Source organism: Dermacentor albipictus, chromosome 5 (genome assembly GCF_038994185.2).
Source record: "Dermacentor albipictus isolate Rhodes 1998 colony chromosome 5, USDA_Dalb.pri_finalv2, whole genome shotgun sequence".
Taxonomy (NCBI): Eukaryota; Metazoa; Arthropoda; class Arachnida; order Ixodida; family Ixodidae; genus Dermacentor; species Dermacentor albipictus.
The window spans coordinates 148,759,802-148,778,838 of NC_091825.1; the positions used below are offsets into that span (position 1 = coordinate 148,759,802).

At 44.7% G+C, this 19,037-nt stretch overlaps 1 protein-coding gene across 2 annotated transcripts in view; it reads right to left on the bottom strand.

The window, feature by feature from the left end:
* LOC135897636 (uncharacterized) overlaps positions 1-19,037 on the bottom strand; it is a 50,031-nt gene that overhangs the window by 28,337 nt on the left and 2,657 nt on the right. For both annotated transcript variants that reach the window (XM_065426331.1, XM_065426330.1), the window contains exons 4-12: positions 17,438-17,497; positions 13,148-13,207; positions 11,392-11,427; positions 10,699-10,758; positions 3,899-3,940; positions 3,669-3,791; positions 2,779-2,919; positions 1,932-2,173; positions 388-509 (exon numbers count right to left, since the gene is read on the bottom strand). In XM_065426331.1, coding sequence (XP_065282403.1) covers positions 388-509; positions 1,932-2,173; positions 2,779-2,919; positions 3,669-3,791; positions 3,899-3,940; positions 10,699-10,758; positions 11,392-11,427; positions 13,148-13,207; positions 17,438-17,497 — 886 coding nt within the window. The remainder of the gene's footprint in view (positions 1-387; positions 510-1,931; positions 2,174-2,778; positions 2,920-3,668; positions 3,792-3,898; positions 3,941-10,698; positions 10,759-11,391; positions 11,428-13,147; positions 13,208-17,437; positions 17,498-19,037) is intronic.

Consider the following 19,037-nt stretch of genomic DNA (forward strand, 5'->3'; position numbering starts at 1 on the left):
GGTAGATACAGAAACAGTTACAGGAACTCAGAGATATTAGGAAGATCAGCTTTTCGTAAATGCATAGTGACATGTGTCATCTTGCTATAAAGGGAAATATGTATGACCTAAATTTTTATTCATGCAGTGACAAATTTATTCTATCGCCTTTCTCCCTCGATTCACCAGACTGTTCTTGCGTATTCTCGCTAGCAGTGATTTTACATTCTTTGCTTTCGTCATCTACTTGTGACTGCAGGTAACAACCATTCAATGGAGTATGTCCCACCGTCTCTTTGACTTAGATTTAACAACGGGCAGCTAGCAACAAAGTCACCAAACTACTCGCACTGTTTACACCAGTGCCTACGCGCATCACATCGAAACGGGCTGTGGAGAAGTGCTTACCGGAGGCAATCCTTAATCCTGCCCACGATACTCTTCTGCGTGTACTGGTCATGCGATGCGTAGCCAGAATAGATAAGGGCAGGTTTAGGTTCTCCCAACTGCTTCAAGGCATCCTGGACGTTCTGCTCGAGCCACAGAGAGGGAGATGTGCGAAGGATAGATTAACGAACATACGCCAAATGATGCTGGACTAGACTCTTGTCGTTTACAGAAAGGAGTAACATTGGCATAGATCCAGCTGTAGCTTACGCGAGTGTAAAAAAAACAGAGTGTCGACAAAGGCGAGTGAACGTTTCATGTTGCCTCTCGATTCACTGCGTCTCGGAAGCTAGTGATCCTGCATGCTCCAACAATAGGCGCGCGGGAACGCAGCAGGCATGAAGCCACCAGCCGTCTATCTCGCCCTTCTGTGCCTGCTGCAGATTACCTCCAAGATATGGCGCATGGGCCGCGTATCCCCCGCTCCCTAGCGCGTGCTTGATCACGTAAAATGCAACAATGGGTGCAAGGCAAGACGGCGTGCATCAAGCCGCGATCCCACCATCATTCTCAGCTCACCCTGGATCAATTTCCTTATCCTCCACATCTGATCGCACTTGGGCTTCATACGGATCATGACGACGACTGGGAAATTTCATCTGGAGTGTGTAATTACTGTCACAATAATGGTCACACTAGCCGCGTTCAATACAGTGCAATCAAAACTTAGTGGCAATGGTGTTGTTCACCATCAAACATGGGTTCGATTCTCAGATACTGCAGCCGTATTCTGAAGAGGCTGAAATAGAGAAAAGTCCGTATATAGTTAGGTATTAGAGTCTTTTCCGGGATGTCAGAAGCTACCCCAGAACACTCTTCTGTGGTGGCTCTCATAAACAAGGAGTGGCTAAATTAACAGCTCTCGCTCTCCCCTGCACCCTATCTGAACTCGCACTCTCATGTCGTAAGGATAAAAGACGCAGAACGATAACTTTCGCGTTTGTTGACCAGCCTGCACCGAGGCACTTTATTTTTTTAATTGACTGCGTGCATGAGAGCGAGAACGTGCGACGTCTTTGTACAAGCTTGTTGATTCATTTATTCATGGGGTTTAACGTCCTAAGGAAACTCCGGGGCTACGAGAGAGGCCACACTGGAGGGCTAGGGATTAATTTTGACCACATGCGATTTCTTAACGTGCAACTAACTATAAGCACACGAGATTTCTTGCCCTTCGCCTCCATCGAAGTGAGGCCGCCGCAGTCCGGAATCGGGCCCCCGACCTCCGTTCCCAGCAAAAGAACACTATAGTCACTGAGCCACCACGGCCGACGTGTTCATGCTCGTGTTGTTGCGCACATGCACTCGGAGTACTGCGTTGCTGAACAAACTCATCCAACTTTGCTGAGCGTCTTGACCGAGTGCGCATTGATCGGTGCTCGCACCGATTAATAAGCGACACGAACCCACGGAAACGTTTTTCCAGAGAGCTAGAGCGGCAGAGACTGCATGCGGTCGCGGCAAACCGCCACCGTGGCGAGTGTAGAAGGCCGCGCGCGCCGCACCTTGAGCACCGCCAGCATGCTCTTGTGTCGCGTGCTCGTGATGAGCTGTCCCGTGAAGGCGACGCCGTTGAGCTCGTTCTGCGAGATCCACTTGGCCAGCTGGGTGCACACGGCCGCCAGCTTGCGTTCGTTTCTGTCCGCGTAGTCCAGCAGCTCCCGCACCAGCGCCGGGCTCAGGGACACCACGAACTTGGTCGTCACGAAGCGCTCCCGCAGGGACATGAACTCGTCGAAGCCGGTGCCTGCGTGGAGAATGTAGAGTTTAATAATAATAATAATAATAATAATAATAATAATAATAATAATAATAATAATAATAATAATAATAATAATAATAATAATAATAATAATAATAATAATAATAATAAACCCCACCACCATAAATGAAATGAAAATATCGACTCAGCTAAAAAACAGGCATTGTGGCCTAGCAGGGTCTTAAGCTATATAGTAGGGAATATCACAGTGACTTCAACGTGTTTAGTGACTGTGTGCATTAAGGTCAATTTTTATTGCATTAACTATTTTTGTTTAATTAATGGAGTTAAAAGGTACGGCGCTACCACGCACATTGCTTGTCCTTACAAAGGCGATCAGCCTGCATATTTATAGCTTTAACTGCTCAGTAAGAATGTTGATCATTGATTATTAAGTTCGTTGTTTCTAAAATATGATTTCATGATGAATTAAAGGCATCCTGCGTCTTGAAGCATATCCAGTTGGTGCTCACATATCTATCGTGCGCTGGCCACATGCAATCGAGAAACTGTAGAAAATAAGTTAATGTTGATTACATATAGCGTTCATTTTGAGACAAACATGAAGTCTGCGGATAAAACAGACGCACCGTTGTTGGCAGGCACAAAGGTATCACTCTGCTTGCTCAGGGTCACGTCTCTGTAGACGAGATGGGTACAGTACTCGGCCGGCATCTGTAGTTTGTCCGTGGCGTTGTCCGACATGAAACACAGCAGGTGATTGGAAATGCCTGCACGCAGAGTTGAAAGCGCGGCCATTTCAGTGCTCTGTTGCACGATTAGCATCACAACGAAACCCGCTAATATAAATGACGCAATGCGAAGTTCCAGCGTATCATAGAGGCAGAATGCATTCTGCTTTCCCAAGCAAGCGATCTCAAGTTTATAAGTATTCTTTTTGAAGTTACTTTGTCTTACGCGGAACAAAAATATATATGAAATTGCGTAAAACAGTTTCAGCCCTAAACAATGTCACCAATGCGTGCTCCTTTGTTGTGTAAGTGTTTCGTAAGTATATCAGTGCCATTGGGCGTGTCACACACACAAGATTTATTTTTGGAACTGTCTAACACAGGGAAGCAAGCACGTAATTACTCACGTGTTTCTCAAAATGACGTGCTTAGGTCATCTGCTGCAAACAAAGGCAAGTATAATGTCATGTTTTCTTCTTCCTCGCAGAAGGAGAGTGGAGTGAAGCGGGTGTTGTGGAGGTTGTGGAGATTGTGTCTGATATTGCTGTGCGCGAAGCCTTTACTTCGTGCATGCAATCGCAGCGATAAATACGAAAATAAGATCTCGAATACGACTCATTGGCCACTTCACGGCAGTTTTGATCCGTCTAGATACAAGTGACCTGTGCTCGTAGGCGCAGTGAATTTCTAAACTGTGCTTTCCTTTAGGCAACAGTCCTCCTTTTTATGTACGTGGAGAACTGTACGATGTTGGGTAATGGTCCTCAGGCTGACGATATCGCTCTTACCGCTTGGTTTCAAACCCTTTGCGGGCTCGTTCGACTCTTCGGTATTGCTTGGAATCGTTTTAGGATTGAGGGCCTTTGCAGAATTGTTCTTCTTCTTTGTATTCTTGAGCTTCTCGTTGAGAGCTGCAAAGATGACGTCATGTCAAATTGCGAACGTGATTCCATAGACATTCAAGTAGCCACGCATGTCCCGTTGCACTGAAATTTCAAGCCCGTATTCGAATACTTACACTTCTGCTTCTCGGGGACGTGCTGTTGGGCACGAGAGCCATCTGCGCGCGCAAGGAAATAATAATGATAATGTATTAGTGAGCAATTGAGACAGCGAGTGCTAGTATGCTGAAAATGTTGTACAAGTTACGCAAATTCGCGCTGTCGATTGACTAAGCAAGTCGTTTACGTCGGCTGCAGGTTTGTAAGCTGAGACTCGACAAAAGTTGAGGCACACAACACCTTGTCAAGTCAGTTTCTGAATGAATGAATGAATGAATGAATGAATGAATGAATGAATGAATGAATGAATGAATTAATTAATTCTGAGGTTTTACGTGGCAAACCACGATTTGACTATGAGGCATAAGTCATAGTGGTGGCCTCCAGAATAATTTTGACCACCAGGGGATATTTAACGTGCCCCCAATGCGCGGAACACGGTAAGTCAGTTTCTGCTGCATGGCAGGGCTGCTACGAATCTGATAAAATCTCCTGTTTTCTTTATAGATGTGAAGTTTTTATTAAGAAAGCACGATGAATAAAGTGACCACATCCTTAAGCTTGCCAAAGTACATACTGAGTTTATTCTTTACACATAAGCACGGCCGAATGTGAAGCTTCCTTCAGCATATTCATGGGTTCGTGTTGCAGGCTGAGTTGTGAAGTCTGAAGACATTTGTTATGTCCATACAGAAAAGCGTACTCTTTTTGACGGGAAACGGCTTTCAATTTGGTCAGCATAGCGGGTCGCTTGCTAAAACCGCACGTTACGAAAACGTGTCATACTATTATCGCTTATGTCTATGCTACAGTACTACCCATGCTCCTAACTTTGGAATCATTGCGTAGATGGAAGAAAAGAAAGCCGTTACTCGACCATACATTCGTGCCGTTATGTCAGTCTCTTTGACAGAGATTCTTTGTATTTTTTGTCAAAATAAACATTCATTCATTCATTCATTCATTCATTCATTCATTCATTCATTCATTCATTCATTCATTCATTCGTTCATTAATGGGTCGCGTGCACAGAAGGCGCCGTTGTCGTGCCACGCATGACGCAATTGGAACTAAATTTAGCCTCTCGCTCGGCGTTCAGAAAAGCGCAGCGCGGCGGTATGCTTGCCGATCCGAGCGGGAGTAGTCGCGTTTGAGAGAGCTCACTCAGCATGGGTATAATTAATCAAACCCAATCCTGTGCTCATCAGCAGCTATGGGGCTTACAAGTGTGCAATTTGTTGCAGAAAATTGAAGGTTGCTCGGCTATGGCGTCTCCACGTTCGACATGTAACATCAATAAATGGCGTGGAGAGACTCGGGCAGCAAGACGGCAGTTTTCGCCCACAACCTTTGACCACGGCGGGCCCACTACGAATAGGTAGCGAGTACGATCGCAAAATCAGACCGTAGAACCCCCCCCCCCCCTTCCGCCTCCCCTCCCCCTATACGCATCATAACTGTGTGAGTGAAGAGTATAAGCTTTGTAATGCGTGAATAAATGTCACTTGTGTACTTGTTACGCAATTTCTGTACCTTAAGGACCACACACCCTCAGCAGCTCGCATATGCGTTTCACGTAAACCCCTGCGTTGCCGATACAGCCTACTCGATAATTTAGGTTGTTTCGTTTTGCTTTTGGGGGACTAAAACAGACTACACAAGCATTAGTGTCAGTTTTCACGACGACCGGTAGAGAAAACTTATACACAGTTGACACACGGACCTGCATACCCTGCCTTCAAGTCAGAGTGGGTTTTTCCGTCTACCCCTACAAGTTTTCTTTCAAAAAAGAAAGAAAAGAAAGAGATTAGAACCAATGTTTATTTCCAGGTCGTTACCATCTACTAAAATAAATTGTTCCTGAAAAAAAACTAGAAAAATGGGGAATTCACTTGTCACTCAATATAGGAGCCTAGTACAAAAGGCTTGTGGCGAAGTACATATTGAGGTTTGCGAACGTGACGTGATTTAAAAGAGAGCATTTTCTTCGGAGTGGTGTCCCTGAGAATCCCGAAACTGAAACAGTACCATATGGACGTTACATCATGAGCATAATGTATATGAGAATCTCGAAACGGGAATAGTACGATATGCGCGTTACATCATGAGCATAATGTATATGGGAATCTCGAAACAGGAATAGTACGATATGCGCGTTACATGATGAGCATAATGTATATGAGAATCTCGAAACGGGAATAGTACGATATGCGCTTTACATCGTGAGCGTATTGTACATGAGAACGTCGAAACGGGAATAGTACGATATGCGCGTTACATCATGAGCATAATGTATATGAGAATCTCGAAACGGGAATAGTACGAGATACGCTTTACATCGTGAGCGTATTGTACATGAGAACGTCGAAACGGGAATAGTACGATATGCGCGTTACATCATGAGCATAATGTATATGAGAATCTCGAAACGGGAATAGTACGGTATGCGCGTTACATCATGAGCATAATGTATACGAGAATCTCGAAACGGGAATAGTACGATATGCGCTTTACATCGTGAGCGTATTGTATATGAGAATCTCGAAACGGGAATAGTACGATATGCGCGTTACATCATGAGCGTATTGTACATGAGAACGTCGAAACGGGAATAGTACGATATGCGCGTTACATCATGAGCATAATGTATATGAGAATCTCGGAACGGGAATAGTACGAGATACGCTTTACATCGTGAGCGTATTGTACATGAGAACGTCGAAACGGGAATAGTACGATATGCGCGTTACATCATGAGCATAATGTATATGAGAATCTCGAAACGGGAATAGTACGAGATACGCTTTACATCGTGAGCGTATTGTATATGAGAATCTCGAAACGGGAATAGTACGGTATGCGCGTTACATCATGAGCATAATGTATACGAGAATCTCGAAACGGGAATAGTACGATATGCGCTTTACATCGTTAGCGTATTGTATATGAGAATCTCGAAACGGGAATAGTACGATATGCGCGTTACATCATGAGCATAATGTATATGAGAATCTCGAAACGGGAATAGTACGAGATACGCTTTACATCGTGAGCGTATTGTATATGAGAATCTCGAAACGGGAATAGTACGGTATGCGCGTTACATCATGAGCATAATGTATACGAGAGTCTCGAAGCGGGAATAGTACGATATGCGCTTTACATCGTGAGCGTATTGTATATGAGAATCTCGAAACGGGAATAGTACGAGATACGCTTTACATCGTGAGCGTATTGTACATGAGAACGTCGAAACGGGAATAGTACGATATGCGCGTTACATCATGAGCATAATGTATATGAGAATCTCGAAACGGGAATAGTACGAGATACGCTTTACATCGTGAGCGTATTGTATATGAGAATCTCGAAACGGGAATAGTACGGTATGCGCGTTACATCATGAGCATAATGTATACGAGAATCTCGAAACGGGAATAGTACGATATGCGCTTTACATCGTGAGCGTATTGTATATGAGAATCTCGAAACGGGAATAGTACGATATGCGCGTTACATCATGAGCGTATTGTACATGAGAACGTCGAAACGGGAATAGTACGATATGCGCGTTACATCATGAGCATAATGTATATGAGAATCTCGGAACGGGAATAGTACGAGATACGCTTTACATCGTGAGCGTATTGTACATGAGAACGTCGAAACGGGAATAGTACGATATGCGCGTTACATCATGAGCATAATGTATATGAGAATCTCGAAACGGGAATAGTACGAGATACGCTTTACATCGTGAGCATAATGTATATGAGAATCTCGAAACGGCAATAGTACGAGATACGCTTTACATCGTGAGCGTATTGTATATGAGAATCTCGAAACGGGAATAGTACGGTATGCGCGTTACATCATGAGCATAATGTATACGAGAATCTCGAAACGGGAATAGTACGATATGCGCTTTACATCGTGAGCGTATTGTATATGAGAATCTCGAAACGGGAATAGTACGATATGCGCGTTACATCATGAGCGTATTGTACATGAGAACGTCGAAACGGGAATAGTACGATATGCGCGTTACATCATGAGCATAATGTATATGAGAATCTCGGAACGGGAATAGTACGAGATACGCTTTACATCGTGAGCGTATTGTACATGAGAACGTCGAAACGGGAATAGTACGATATGCGCGTTACATCATGAGCATAATGTATATGAGAATCTCGAAACGGGAATAGTACGAGATACGCTTTACATCGTGAGCGTATTGTATATGAGAATCTCGAAACGGGAATAGTACGGTATGCGCGTTACATCATGAGCATAATGTATATGGGAATCTCGAAACAGGAATAGTACGATATGCGCGTTACATGATGAGCATAATGTATATGAGAATCTCGAAACGGGAATAGTACGATATGAGCTTTACATCGTGAGCGCATTGCATATGAGAATCTCGAAACGGGAATAGTACGATATGCGCGTTACATCATGAGCGTATTGTACATGAGAACGTCGAAACGGGAATAGTACGATATGCGCGTTACATCATGAGCATAATGTATATGAGAATCTCGAAACGGGAATAGTACGAGATACGCTTTACATCGTGAGCGTATTGTACATGAGAACGTCGAAACGGGAATAGTACGATATGCGCGTTACATCATGAGCATAATGTATATGAGAATCTCGAAACGGGAATAGTACGGTATGCGCGTTACATCATGAGCATAATGTATACGAGAATCTCGAAACGGGAATAGTACGATATGCGCTTTACATCGTGAGCGTATTGTATATGAGAATCTCGAAACGGGAATAGTACGATATGCGCGTTACATCATGAGCGTATTGTACATGAGAACGTCGAAACGGGAATAGTACGATATGCGCGTTACACCATGAGCGTAATGTATATGAGAATCTCGGAACGGGAATAGTACGAGATACGCTTTACATCGTGAGCGTATTGTACATGAGAACGTCGAAACGGGAATAGTACGATATGCGCGTTACATCATGAGCATAATGTATATGAGAATCTCGAAACGGGAATAGTACGAGATACGCTTTACATCGTGAGCGTATTGTATATGAGAATCTCGAAACGGGAATAGTACGGTATGCGCGTTACATCATGAGCATAATGTATACGAGAATCTCGAAACGGGAATAGTACGATATGCGCTTTACATCGTTAGCGTATTGTATATGAGAATCTCGAAACGGGAATAGTACGATATGCGCGTTACATCATGAGCATAATGTATATGAGAATCTCGAAACGGGAATAGTACGAGATACGCTTTACATCGTGAGCGTATTGTATATGAGAATCTCGAAACGGGAATAGTACGGTATGCGCGTTACATCATGAGCATAATGTATACGAGAATCTCGAAGCGGGAATAGTACGATATGCGCTTTACATCGTGAGCGTATTGTATAGGAGAATCTCGAAACGGGAATAGTACGAGATACGCTTTACATCGTGAGCGTATTGTACATGAGAACGTCGAAACGGGAATAGTACGATATGCGCGTTACATCATGAGCATAATGTATATGAGAATCTCGAAACGGGAATAGTACGAGATACGCTTTACATCGTGAGCGTATTGTATATGAGAATCTCGAAACGGGAATAGTACGGTATGCGCGTTACATCATGAGCATAATGTATACGAGAATCTCGAAACGGGAATAGTACGATATGCGCTTTACATCGTGAGCGTATTGTATATGAGAATCTCGAAACGGGAATAGTACGATATGCGCGTTACATCATGAGCGTATTGTACATGAGAACGTCGAAACGGGAATAGTACGATATGCGCGTTACATCATGAGCATAATGTATATGAGAATCTCGGAACGGGAATAGTACGAGATACGCTTTACATCGTGAGCGTATTGTACATGAGAACGTCGAAACGGGAATAGTACGATATGCGCGTTACATCATGAGCATAATGTATATGAGAATCTCGAAACGGGAATAGTACGAGATACGCTTTACATCGTGAGCATAATGTATATGAGAATCTCGGAACGGGAATAGTACGAGATACGCTTTACATCGTGAGCGTATTGTATATGAGAATCTCGAAACGGGAATAGTACGGTATGCGCGTTACATCATGAGCATAATGTATACGAGAATCTCGAAACGGGAATAGTACGATATGCGCTTTACATCGTGAGCGTATTGTATATGAAAATCTCGAAACGGGAATAGTACGATATGCGCGTTACATCATGAGCGTATTGTACATGAGAACGTCGAAACGGGAATAGTACGATATGCGCGTTACATCATGAGCATAATGTATATGAGAATCTCGGAACGGGAATAGTACGAGATACGCTTTACATCGTGAGCGTATTGTACATGAGAACGTCGAAACGGGAATAGTACGATATGCGCGTTACATCATGAGCATAATGTATATGAGAATCTCGAAACGGGAATAGTACGAGATACGCTTTACATCGTGAGCGTATTGTATATGAGAATCTCGAAACGGGAATAGTACGGTATGCGCGTTACATCATGAGCATAATGTATACGAGAATCTCGAAACGGGAATAGTACGATATGCGCTTTACATCGTGAGCGTATTGTATATGAGATTCTCGAAACGGGAATAGTACGATATGCGCGTTACATCATGAGCATAATGTATACGAGAATCTCGAAACGGGAATAGTACGATATGCGCTTTACATCGTGAGCGTATTGTATATGGTTTCTTACATTTATCTCTTAAAAAGTAAGGATATCGCCTCGGGAGATTGGCTAAAGAATTGAAGAAATGCTTCTTTACACAAATTGACTTACGTGTCCTTGTGTCTTTCTTCGTAGTCTTTGTTGCATGTTCATTTGAAGACTTGTGCTTGCCTGTAAAAACACTTTTGTGACTAACATGAAACTTGCCGGAAGAACGCTGTGCTTGGAGAGGGTTAATGAAGGGTTGTCTTTCTTTCCTGGCAAATTATTGATATTACGTTCCTATGAAGAGGCTGCTGCGTCTCTAAAAGAGACTAAATGATTGAACAGAAATTTTTGATAAATACATTAGAAATGGTATGCGGCAACAATCAACCCACGTACGCACGCAAGCATGCAAATGCAAACGCACATACTCCAAAATGCGCGCATACGAAAACTTCTCGATGGCGCACGCGTCGCGATAACAAACGAGCTCCGCACGCACAAACGTACGCGCGCTCACATGCGCATGCGCGCTGACGCAAAGGAGATTTCAAATCACGACAGCCGCAGAAGATTAGGCATGCATTCGGGGAAGTGCACTGCACTGCTTAGGTAGCGCTCGCAAGGACGCTTTCGATTTCTTGCTGGATGCTTAGGCTGCGGGGATACTCGTCTTTTTCGTCGATCCCGTGTCGTGAAAACGTCGGTAGTATATTTCACATGGGGAACAGGCAAGCGGTACGTGCGAAGAGAACAATGCGTACATCCATGCACGTCCATCGAAAATCGCAAAAGAATCGTCTGAAAGAGACCGCTTACGAGTCCTTGACATCCTGGGCTTCAAGGTTGGAACTTCTAAAAAATTAAAATTCAATAAAAAGATCTTATATTAATTTGAAAAAAAAATTAATCTGCGCTCGGCAATGGAGGTTGAGCTTAGGAATTTGAAAAAATACTTGGCTGGGTTAGTGAAATGGCTTGTACTGAGGCAAAATACAGCTGCACGAAGCCTGTGCCGGAACGTCGTACGTATGTGGCTCAAGATTAATATAGATATGTTTCGCTAATAACAATAACAGTCATTTCGCATTGTTTTTTTTTAACACTAGCTTGTTTACGCACCTTGAGTCTAAAATAGCATTAGTATACCAGTGCCGCATGATATGCTACGAGAAGTCGTCAAGGGGAATATGCGCTGGAATCTGTGCGAGCACAGTGGAAGCCTCGTTTCGCTACGCCTCCTGAATGAAGGCGAAGCAGCGCTAACAAATATGATATGCTAGTGCTAAGGGGCAGAAAGTGAGTAGTAGAGATTATGAGGACAATAGAACGTTTGAGGTAGTCGGTGATCATTTTTGGTGGTAGAATGGCCTAAGCACGCATATGCCATGTCTACCAAGGTTTAGCGTACAGCCTAACATTTTTAGGTGTGCAGACCACGTGGTTAGCTATTTCTAAACGCACACAAACGTGATAACGTATAGTGTAGAGTTTGACACGAAGCATTTCAAGAATAATAACCTTGTAGCGCAAAGGACACAGCAGTAACAACAGAAGGAAGACTTCATGTGCTTGAAGTTTATTATCATGGAAAAATAACTAGTCCGCTCTCAAGTCTTGCTTAAGTATTTTAATTATGTATTCACTAGATAAAGAATCCTATTCATAAAGTAACTAACCATTACAATATCATTTTTGTACCACTGCGAAGTTCTAGATCCAAGCAACACAGAACAGAGCTTTCACGGGAAGATTGGAACAGTATGCAAAAAAAAAAATCCGCCTCCATTTCATTTTTTGGAAGTGGGTTACAGCAAAGCTGCTGCAGACGCTACACAAGCACCACCACCACAAACGATGTATGTGACGCACGCAAGCAAGTGTGTGCAAGTGGCCAGTGCAAACAAACAAACAAACAAACAAACAAACAAACAAACAAACAAACAAACAAACAAACGAACAAACAAAAATCACGCGCGTGCTATTCCCCCCCTTCCCCCCGCCTTCTTATTTTCTGGGAGGTGAATTTTACGAATTTTCCAGCCCACAGGTTCGTACGTAGGTATGCTGGAAGGATGTAAACGAGCCAGAAGGACAGCTATGAAACAGATGGGAACACTGGCTCTTTTGCATCAAGTAGAGAAGTTCCTAACCCGGCAGATGATGACAACCGCTTGTAGGAGTTCTCACGTCGAGAAGTTTTTACCACTCGATGTGAATTTGGACCCTTGAATCTCTAGACCCTTGCATCTTATAAGTGGTCATGCGATATGTAGTCATGCATTCACTGCCGGATATGTGTTGTTCTTTTATGAATCTCACACAGAAGAGCGGGCTTTGAGAATAAAAAAGTACGAGTCTTTCATCCAATTATCGTCGTTCCTGTGCTTTTTTCCTTAGCTAGTCATCTCTCCTGAAGGTGATCTTTTTCAGTGTCACCCTTGTTCATACTGACTGAAAGCCAGCCCTCCAACTTGGAACAGCCGAGTGGGATTTCACACTAGTATTTCACTCCACTCCATAGTAACTTTCGCACACGTTTTTCTGTGTAGGCATTCAACTTTGGAAAACGTACCTAAGCGTCGTGTTTCGAGACTTCCTTCCATGCCCGCGGCCTCACTGTCCTTATGTGGCCCTGGTTTGGAGATATGACAAAAAAAAAATAGAAAGGAAATAAGGAAAGGAAAATGAAGACGAGACAGAAATCGTAGGTGACTTGGCGAAGAAGAATACAGTCTCAGCAGACCATGGGGCATTGTAAACAGGCTTTCATAAGAAAATTATAGCACACATTTATGTTAATCTCGCGCCATCCGCTAGCGCAATCGGCCCCGGTGTGAAAGTATTTCTACAGTAGGTACAACAAGCGCTGCGCGGCTGTGCTGCAAAAACATTTGATGTATCTTTTTCAGGGCTGGCATACCTAATGTATATTTCATTTTATCTCCACGTTCTACAGCACCCTGAGTCATTTAAGCTTTGCCAAGGGCACGCTCCTACAAATTTCAATTCTTTTGTTTGTTTTTTTTTCTAGTCAAGACATCGCCACCGTTCCATTCAGCGAAAGGTCCCTGGCGCCTTTTTGCTTTATTGGCGAAGAAGTCTGTCATTTCACCCCTCCCTCCGTAGTGAAGCCACTGGTATAACAATTTTAAGCAGTAGCGACGGGAATACCTATATTTCTACATTTCTACAACAGACGATGATATTGAGATGGACTAACAGTGCCATCGCAGTGTCTCTCAGCTATTATCATCAATATCGACTCCAAGAAACTACATCGAGATCTGCAAATGATGACAACAGCCTGTGACAGTTTTGATATCGAAAAGTTGCAGTGTGTATATATATATATATATAGAGTGACGGGTGAGGACACAGCAACAAAACTGTGAATGGCGAAACTAACTTCATTGGGCGAACCTGTGCCCAGAAAAAAACAGGCTACACGCAATGCTCAACAAAAACGGCGAACGCAGTTGGCGATCGTCGAAAATCTGATCAGCGGGCCAAGCGCGTCGGCTTATATACATCAGTCATCGAATGTTCCAAAGTAATCCCTGGGACCCGCGTGTCTTCCACATAGTTCTACACTATTCGCGTCGCGCATACATGCAATCAGATTACACAAGGTTCGGTGACGGACATCAAATGCAACCATCGATAACATTCCAGAAACATCTGATACATACAGGCGCGTCCTGCACTGTGCGATAACAATCGTTAGGCGGTGAAACATGGTCGCCCGATAAAGATAAGCAAGTACACGTGTCAATACACCCCTCTTAAAATGATGCAAACAAACGGAAGTAATAAAGAAAAACACCCGTAGCAAAGAAACAACAACATAAGGAAGTTCCTCAGCGTGCGTAAAAGTATTTAAGACGCACCACGTGGACCGCTTCAGATCGTGCGCGGCTCCGCTTTGAATGCGAAACGCCGTCTTGCACGACCTCATAATCCAGTGCGCCAAAAGGTCGGATGACCTTGTAAGGTCGGAAATAGGGTCGCAATAGTTTCTCACTGAGTCCTCGTCGGCTTATCGGGGTCCAAACCCAAACACGGTCACCGGGCTGGTACTCGACGAAGCGTCGTCGGAGGTTGTAGTGTCGGCTGTCGGTACGCTGCTGGTTCTTGATCTGTAGACGGGCGAGCTGTCGGGCTTCTTCGGCACGCCAAGATTCTCTTCGTCAGTGAAGTGCGGCAGCATGGCGTCGAGCGTCGTTGTCGGGTTCCTGCCATCGTCATCCCCATCATCATCATCAGCAGCAGCAGCCGCAGCAGCAGCCTGGTTACGCCTACTGCAGGGCAAAGGCCTCTCCCATACTTCTCCAACTACCCCGGTCATGTACTAATTGTGGCCATGTTGTCCCTGCAAACTTCTTAATCTCATCCGCCCACCTAACTTTCTGCCGGCCCCTGCTATACGCTTCCCTTCACTTGGAATCCAGTCCGTAACCCTTAATGACCATCGGTTATCTTCCCTCCTCATTACATGTCCTGCTCATGCCCATTTCTTTTTCTTGATTTCAACTAAGATGTCATTAACTCGCGTTTGTTCCCTCACCCAATCTGCTCTTTTCTTATCCCTTAACGTTACTCCTATCATTCTTCTTTCCATAGCTCGTTGCGTCGTCCTCAGTTTAATAGAACCCGTTTCGTAAGCCTCCAGGTTTCTGTCCCGTACGTGAGTACTGGTAAGACACAGCTGTTATACACTTTTGTTTTTAGGGATAATGGCAACCTGCTGTGATTCTGGTTGCACCTCAGAAACTCCAAGGGGATTGCTGAACTTCATCTTTGAGGATTTCGGCGATTGAGGCCACTTGAGGCTGCGACCTCGGGTACAACTTCTGCAGCTCTTCCCGTGCGACCACTCTGATAGTCTCGCGCAGATCGTCGGTGGCCAGTGATTGTATTCCTGCGTAGTTTTTAGAGTTTGTATGGCGGTTGAATTGCCGGTTCCGCATTTCGAGTGTATTCTCGATGCTGGTGGCCTCGCGAAGGACCTCTTCTAAGGTTTTCGGTGCGCTTCGTATCATTGCGCCGAAACGTTCTTCCTTCACACTACGCATGAGTAGGCGGACTTTCTTCTCTTCGGGCATATCCACGTCGGCGTGGTGGAACTGACGGCTAATTTCTTCTGTAAAAATAGCAACGTTCTCGTTAGGTAACTTCACTCGAGCGTCCAGCATAGCTTCGGCCCTTTTCTTGCGCGCGACGCTCGTAAAGGTGCGCAGGAGGCCGCTACGGAACAGGTCCCATGTTATCAAGGTCGACTCCCGGTTCTCAAATCACGTTCTGGTGGTGTCTTCTAAGGCGAATTATAAATGCCACAGCTTGTCGTCGGAGTCTCAGTTGTTTAAAGTCGCGATTCGTTCGTAGGTCTCCAGCCAGGATTCCGGGTCTTCAATCGGTGCTCCATTAAAGGTAGGTGAGCCCCGAGGTTGTTTCAGGATAACTGGGGACGCTGAGGACGCTGGGGCAGCCATGGGGGTTGTTTTGTACACGATCGTTTTGGTCGTCTCAGGTAGAAGTCCGTGTTCTGGGGCAGCTGTTGCAGTGGGCGACTTGCTCGATGATCCGGGATGACGCAGGATTTGTATTTAAGGTCCGGGCTTTGATCAAGACTTAGGGGGGGGCGTCCGGCACATGAACGCAAAGCACATCCACCAGTTGCCACGTGGTAGTGATGGTTGAGGACAAAGGACGAAAACTGTGAATGGCGAAACTAACCTTATTGGGCGAACCTGTGCCCAGAAAAAAACAGGCTACACTCAATGCTCAACGAAACCGGCGAACACAGTCGGTGATCATCGGTGATAGTTAGGTGCGGACACATCGCAATAAATTCCGTTGCGAGCGCGTCCAGATAGTACCCCTTCACGCTTCCTTCTTAGGGTGACCAGTGATCGCAGTTTCATACGGCGAGAAATAAGCGCAACATTCCAGCGAAAAGTAAACCAAAAGGGGTGGTCTCGTCGCAATTACAAGTGGGGCACACACACAAAATGGGGCGCAGAAAACAACGCCAGAACAGCGTACATTTTCCCCAGAAAAGCACTGCCGCCTCTCTCGTGAGCGCCTTATGAATGGAGAGTCATCGCGTGGCGCCTTCTCGAAATAGGGCTAAGGAGTATATCTACACCTAAGTAGTATATATTGCACAGTGTTATACGTTTACGGACGCCTTCGCGTCAAAACCGAGCACCCCGCAGCCTACACAATGTATTCTTACGAGTTATGCGCTACAAACATGTTTTAGTCAAAACATAGGATTTATAATACCTGTGTAATGTAACCATGCAATAAGCGTCAATCAAAGCAGGTCAACAGATGCGAACGATCAGTACCTATCGGACAATCGCCACAGCTCCTTGAGAGTGATCGCTTTTAGAATATTCGCCTGGCCATTTCAGAGCCAACTAGAGTTGCGATGTGGTCTTGTTTGTATGGCATCTTGGAATACTGATGTAGCGCACACAGACGCGGACACAAGAAGGCACATGAGCACGCACATTCCTGGCATCGTGATGTGTGTTCATGGGCTTTCCTGTGTCCTCGTCTGTATGCGCTGTGTCAGTATTACGTTTTAGAGCACTCCAACTCTGTTACTGAGGTAGTATAGGGCAGTTCTAAAGCTGTGTTGCGAGAATAAACCAGTCCACTAGTGATGATTACAGTTTTTCATCGCCATTGAAGCTGGCTTACGATCGCAGCGCAGATTAATTGCTGCCTGTAGGGAATCACTGCGGTGCTACCAAAGCGCACTGGAACGACAAGTGGAATACGTCATTTCTGTATAAAACAGCACTGGCCGTAGAGGTACCGCGAAAAATATGCAAATAGTGTGGACATTGCTTACAATTTGAGACATCGACGTTGTCTTGCATTTCATGCGCGTCGTTGTCAGCCATGAGTTCACCTGGAATGAATGCAATGGTTTCTTCAATAACGAACGTTTGTCCAAGGTTCATATGAGGTATGCTTGTCGATAGCTCGCTCTAGGCCAAATAAAGCGTTGTATACTCTAAGAAAAGTTTGCTCCCTTTGGAGTGCGCCTTCTGCCACAAAAAGATAATGGTCATCTGCCTTGATGCGCTTCCTTTCTTGAAAACGCCGCGCCCGCTACATTCCTGTCGGGAATGCTATCGTGCTGATAACGCGCATGCCGTTCGTTACTGGAAAGTACCGGGCTCGCAGCGTTAAAGAAAGGAAAGGCATCAAGGCAGATGACGATTATCGTTGTGTGGCAGAAGGGGCACTCCAAAGGATGTAAACTTTACTTAGAGTGTAGTGTCGATCGTGGCTCAGAGACGGATGTACAGTTCGCCAACAGAGGAATTGTGACCAATACAAAACTATGCAGTAACCGACCGGTACGCGAATGGGGTGTTCAATTGTTAAAAAAAATACTGGAATATTCAATGTGCTAATAGATTTGGTCATAGTCACTCTTCAGACAAGAGCGACATCTTCTTAAGAACAGTGGCGTGTCGGTTACCATCGTCATTCTTTCTGAAATCAAAGTAAAAGTAATTTACTAATTTGTACGAGCACGCTAACATATATGGCGTTTAATTTGGGTCATGCAGTTACTACAGAAAGAAAAAGGCTTACGAGCACCGTCAGAACATAGTGCATGAGCTCCTTTGCATGTCAGACGCTAGGCTCACCACAATCAATTTCGTGCTAGACGTGTGTCCTAAATTACAAGTGCGAACTGCATCGGGCTAGGTTTTAAGCGGGACTCGTTGGCGATAAATTTCGCGTGGCCTCCGAGATCACAATGGCGCACAAAGGTGGCCGTTGTGACCTCGGAGGCCACGCTTCATGGCAAAGCACGCTGTTTGTGCCACCTGAGGAACGTGGACACACACGGACTACAGGGGACTTATCTGCGTCTTCTTTGCGTCTACTAGGATGTATGTTTGCGTCCCTCAGTGGCATAAGCAACGCTTTGCGATTAAGTTCCGGAGGTTTTCATCACGAAAAGCCCGAAAAGCTTTTGAAGCCTTTAGCGACAGAACGTCCTGGAACGTTCTTGTGACAGCACGCACTTGCTGCAACAGGGGCAGCTTGGACTATAGTTGATGGCGGCACATAATCAAACAGTGCTAGAAGAGGCGATAAAAGAAAAGACTAAGCACACATGGCGCTTACGCGCAACAGAACAGAAAGTTGGGTGCGAGCTGGCAATTATTCATTGTTAATGTGCAGTGCGCACAACATACAAAGGTCACAGTAAGAGTTAACACGCAGGTGCTGACTCACAACTCAGTTTATTCCGATTTTTCGAAAACGTGATACATACATACCCCAGCAAAATACAATGAACACGTGTAGAATAATGAATAGAAAGTTAAAAACAGCAACAGATAGCGGGGAGGTCACGTGGTGTTTAAATATACCTGTTATTTCGCGTGCTATCAGAACAAAGGTGTCGCAAGAAACAGGCTCACACT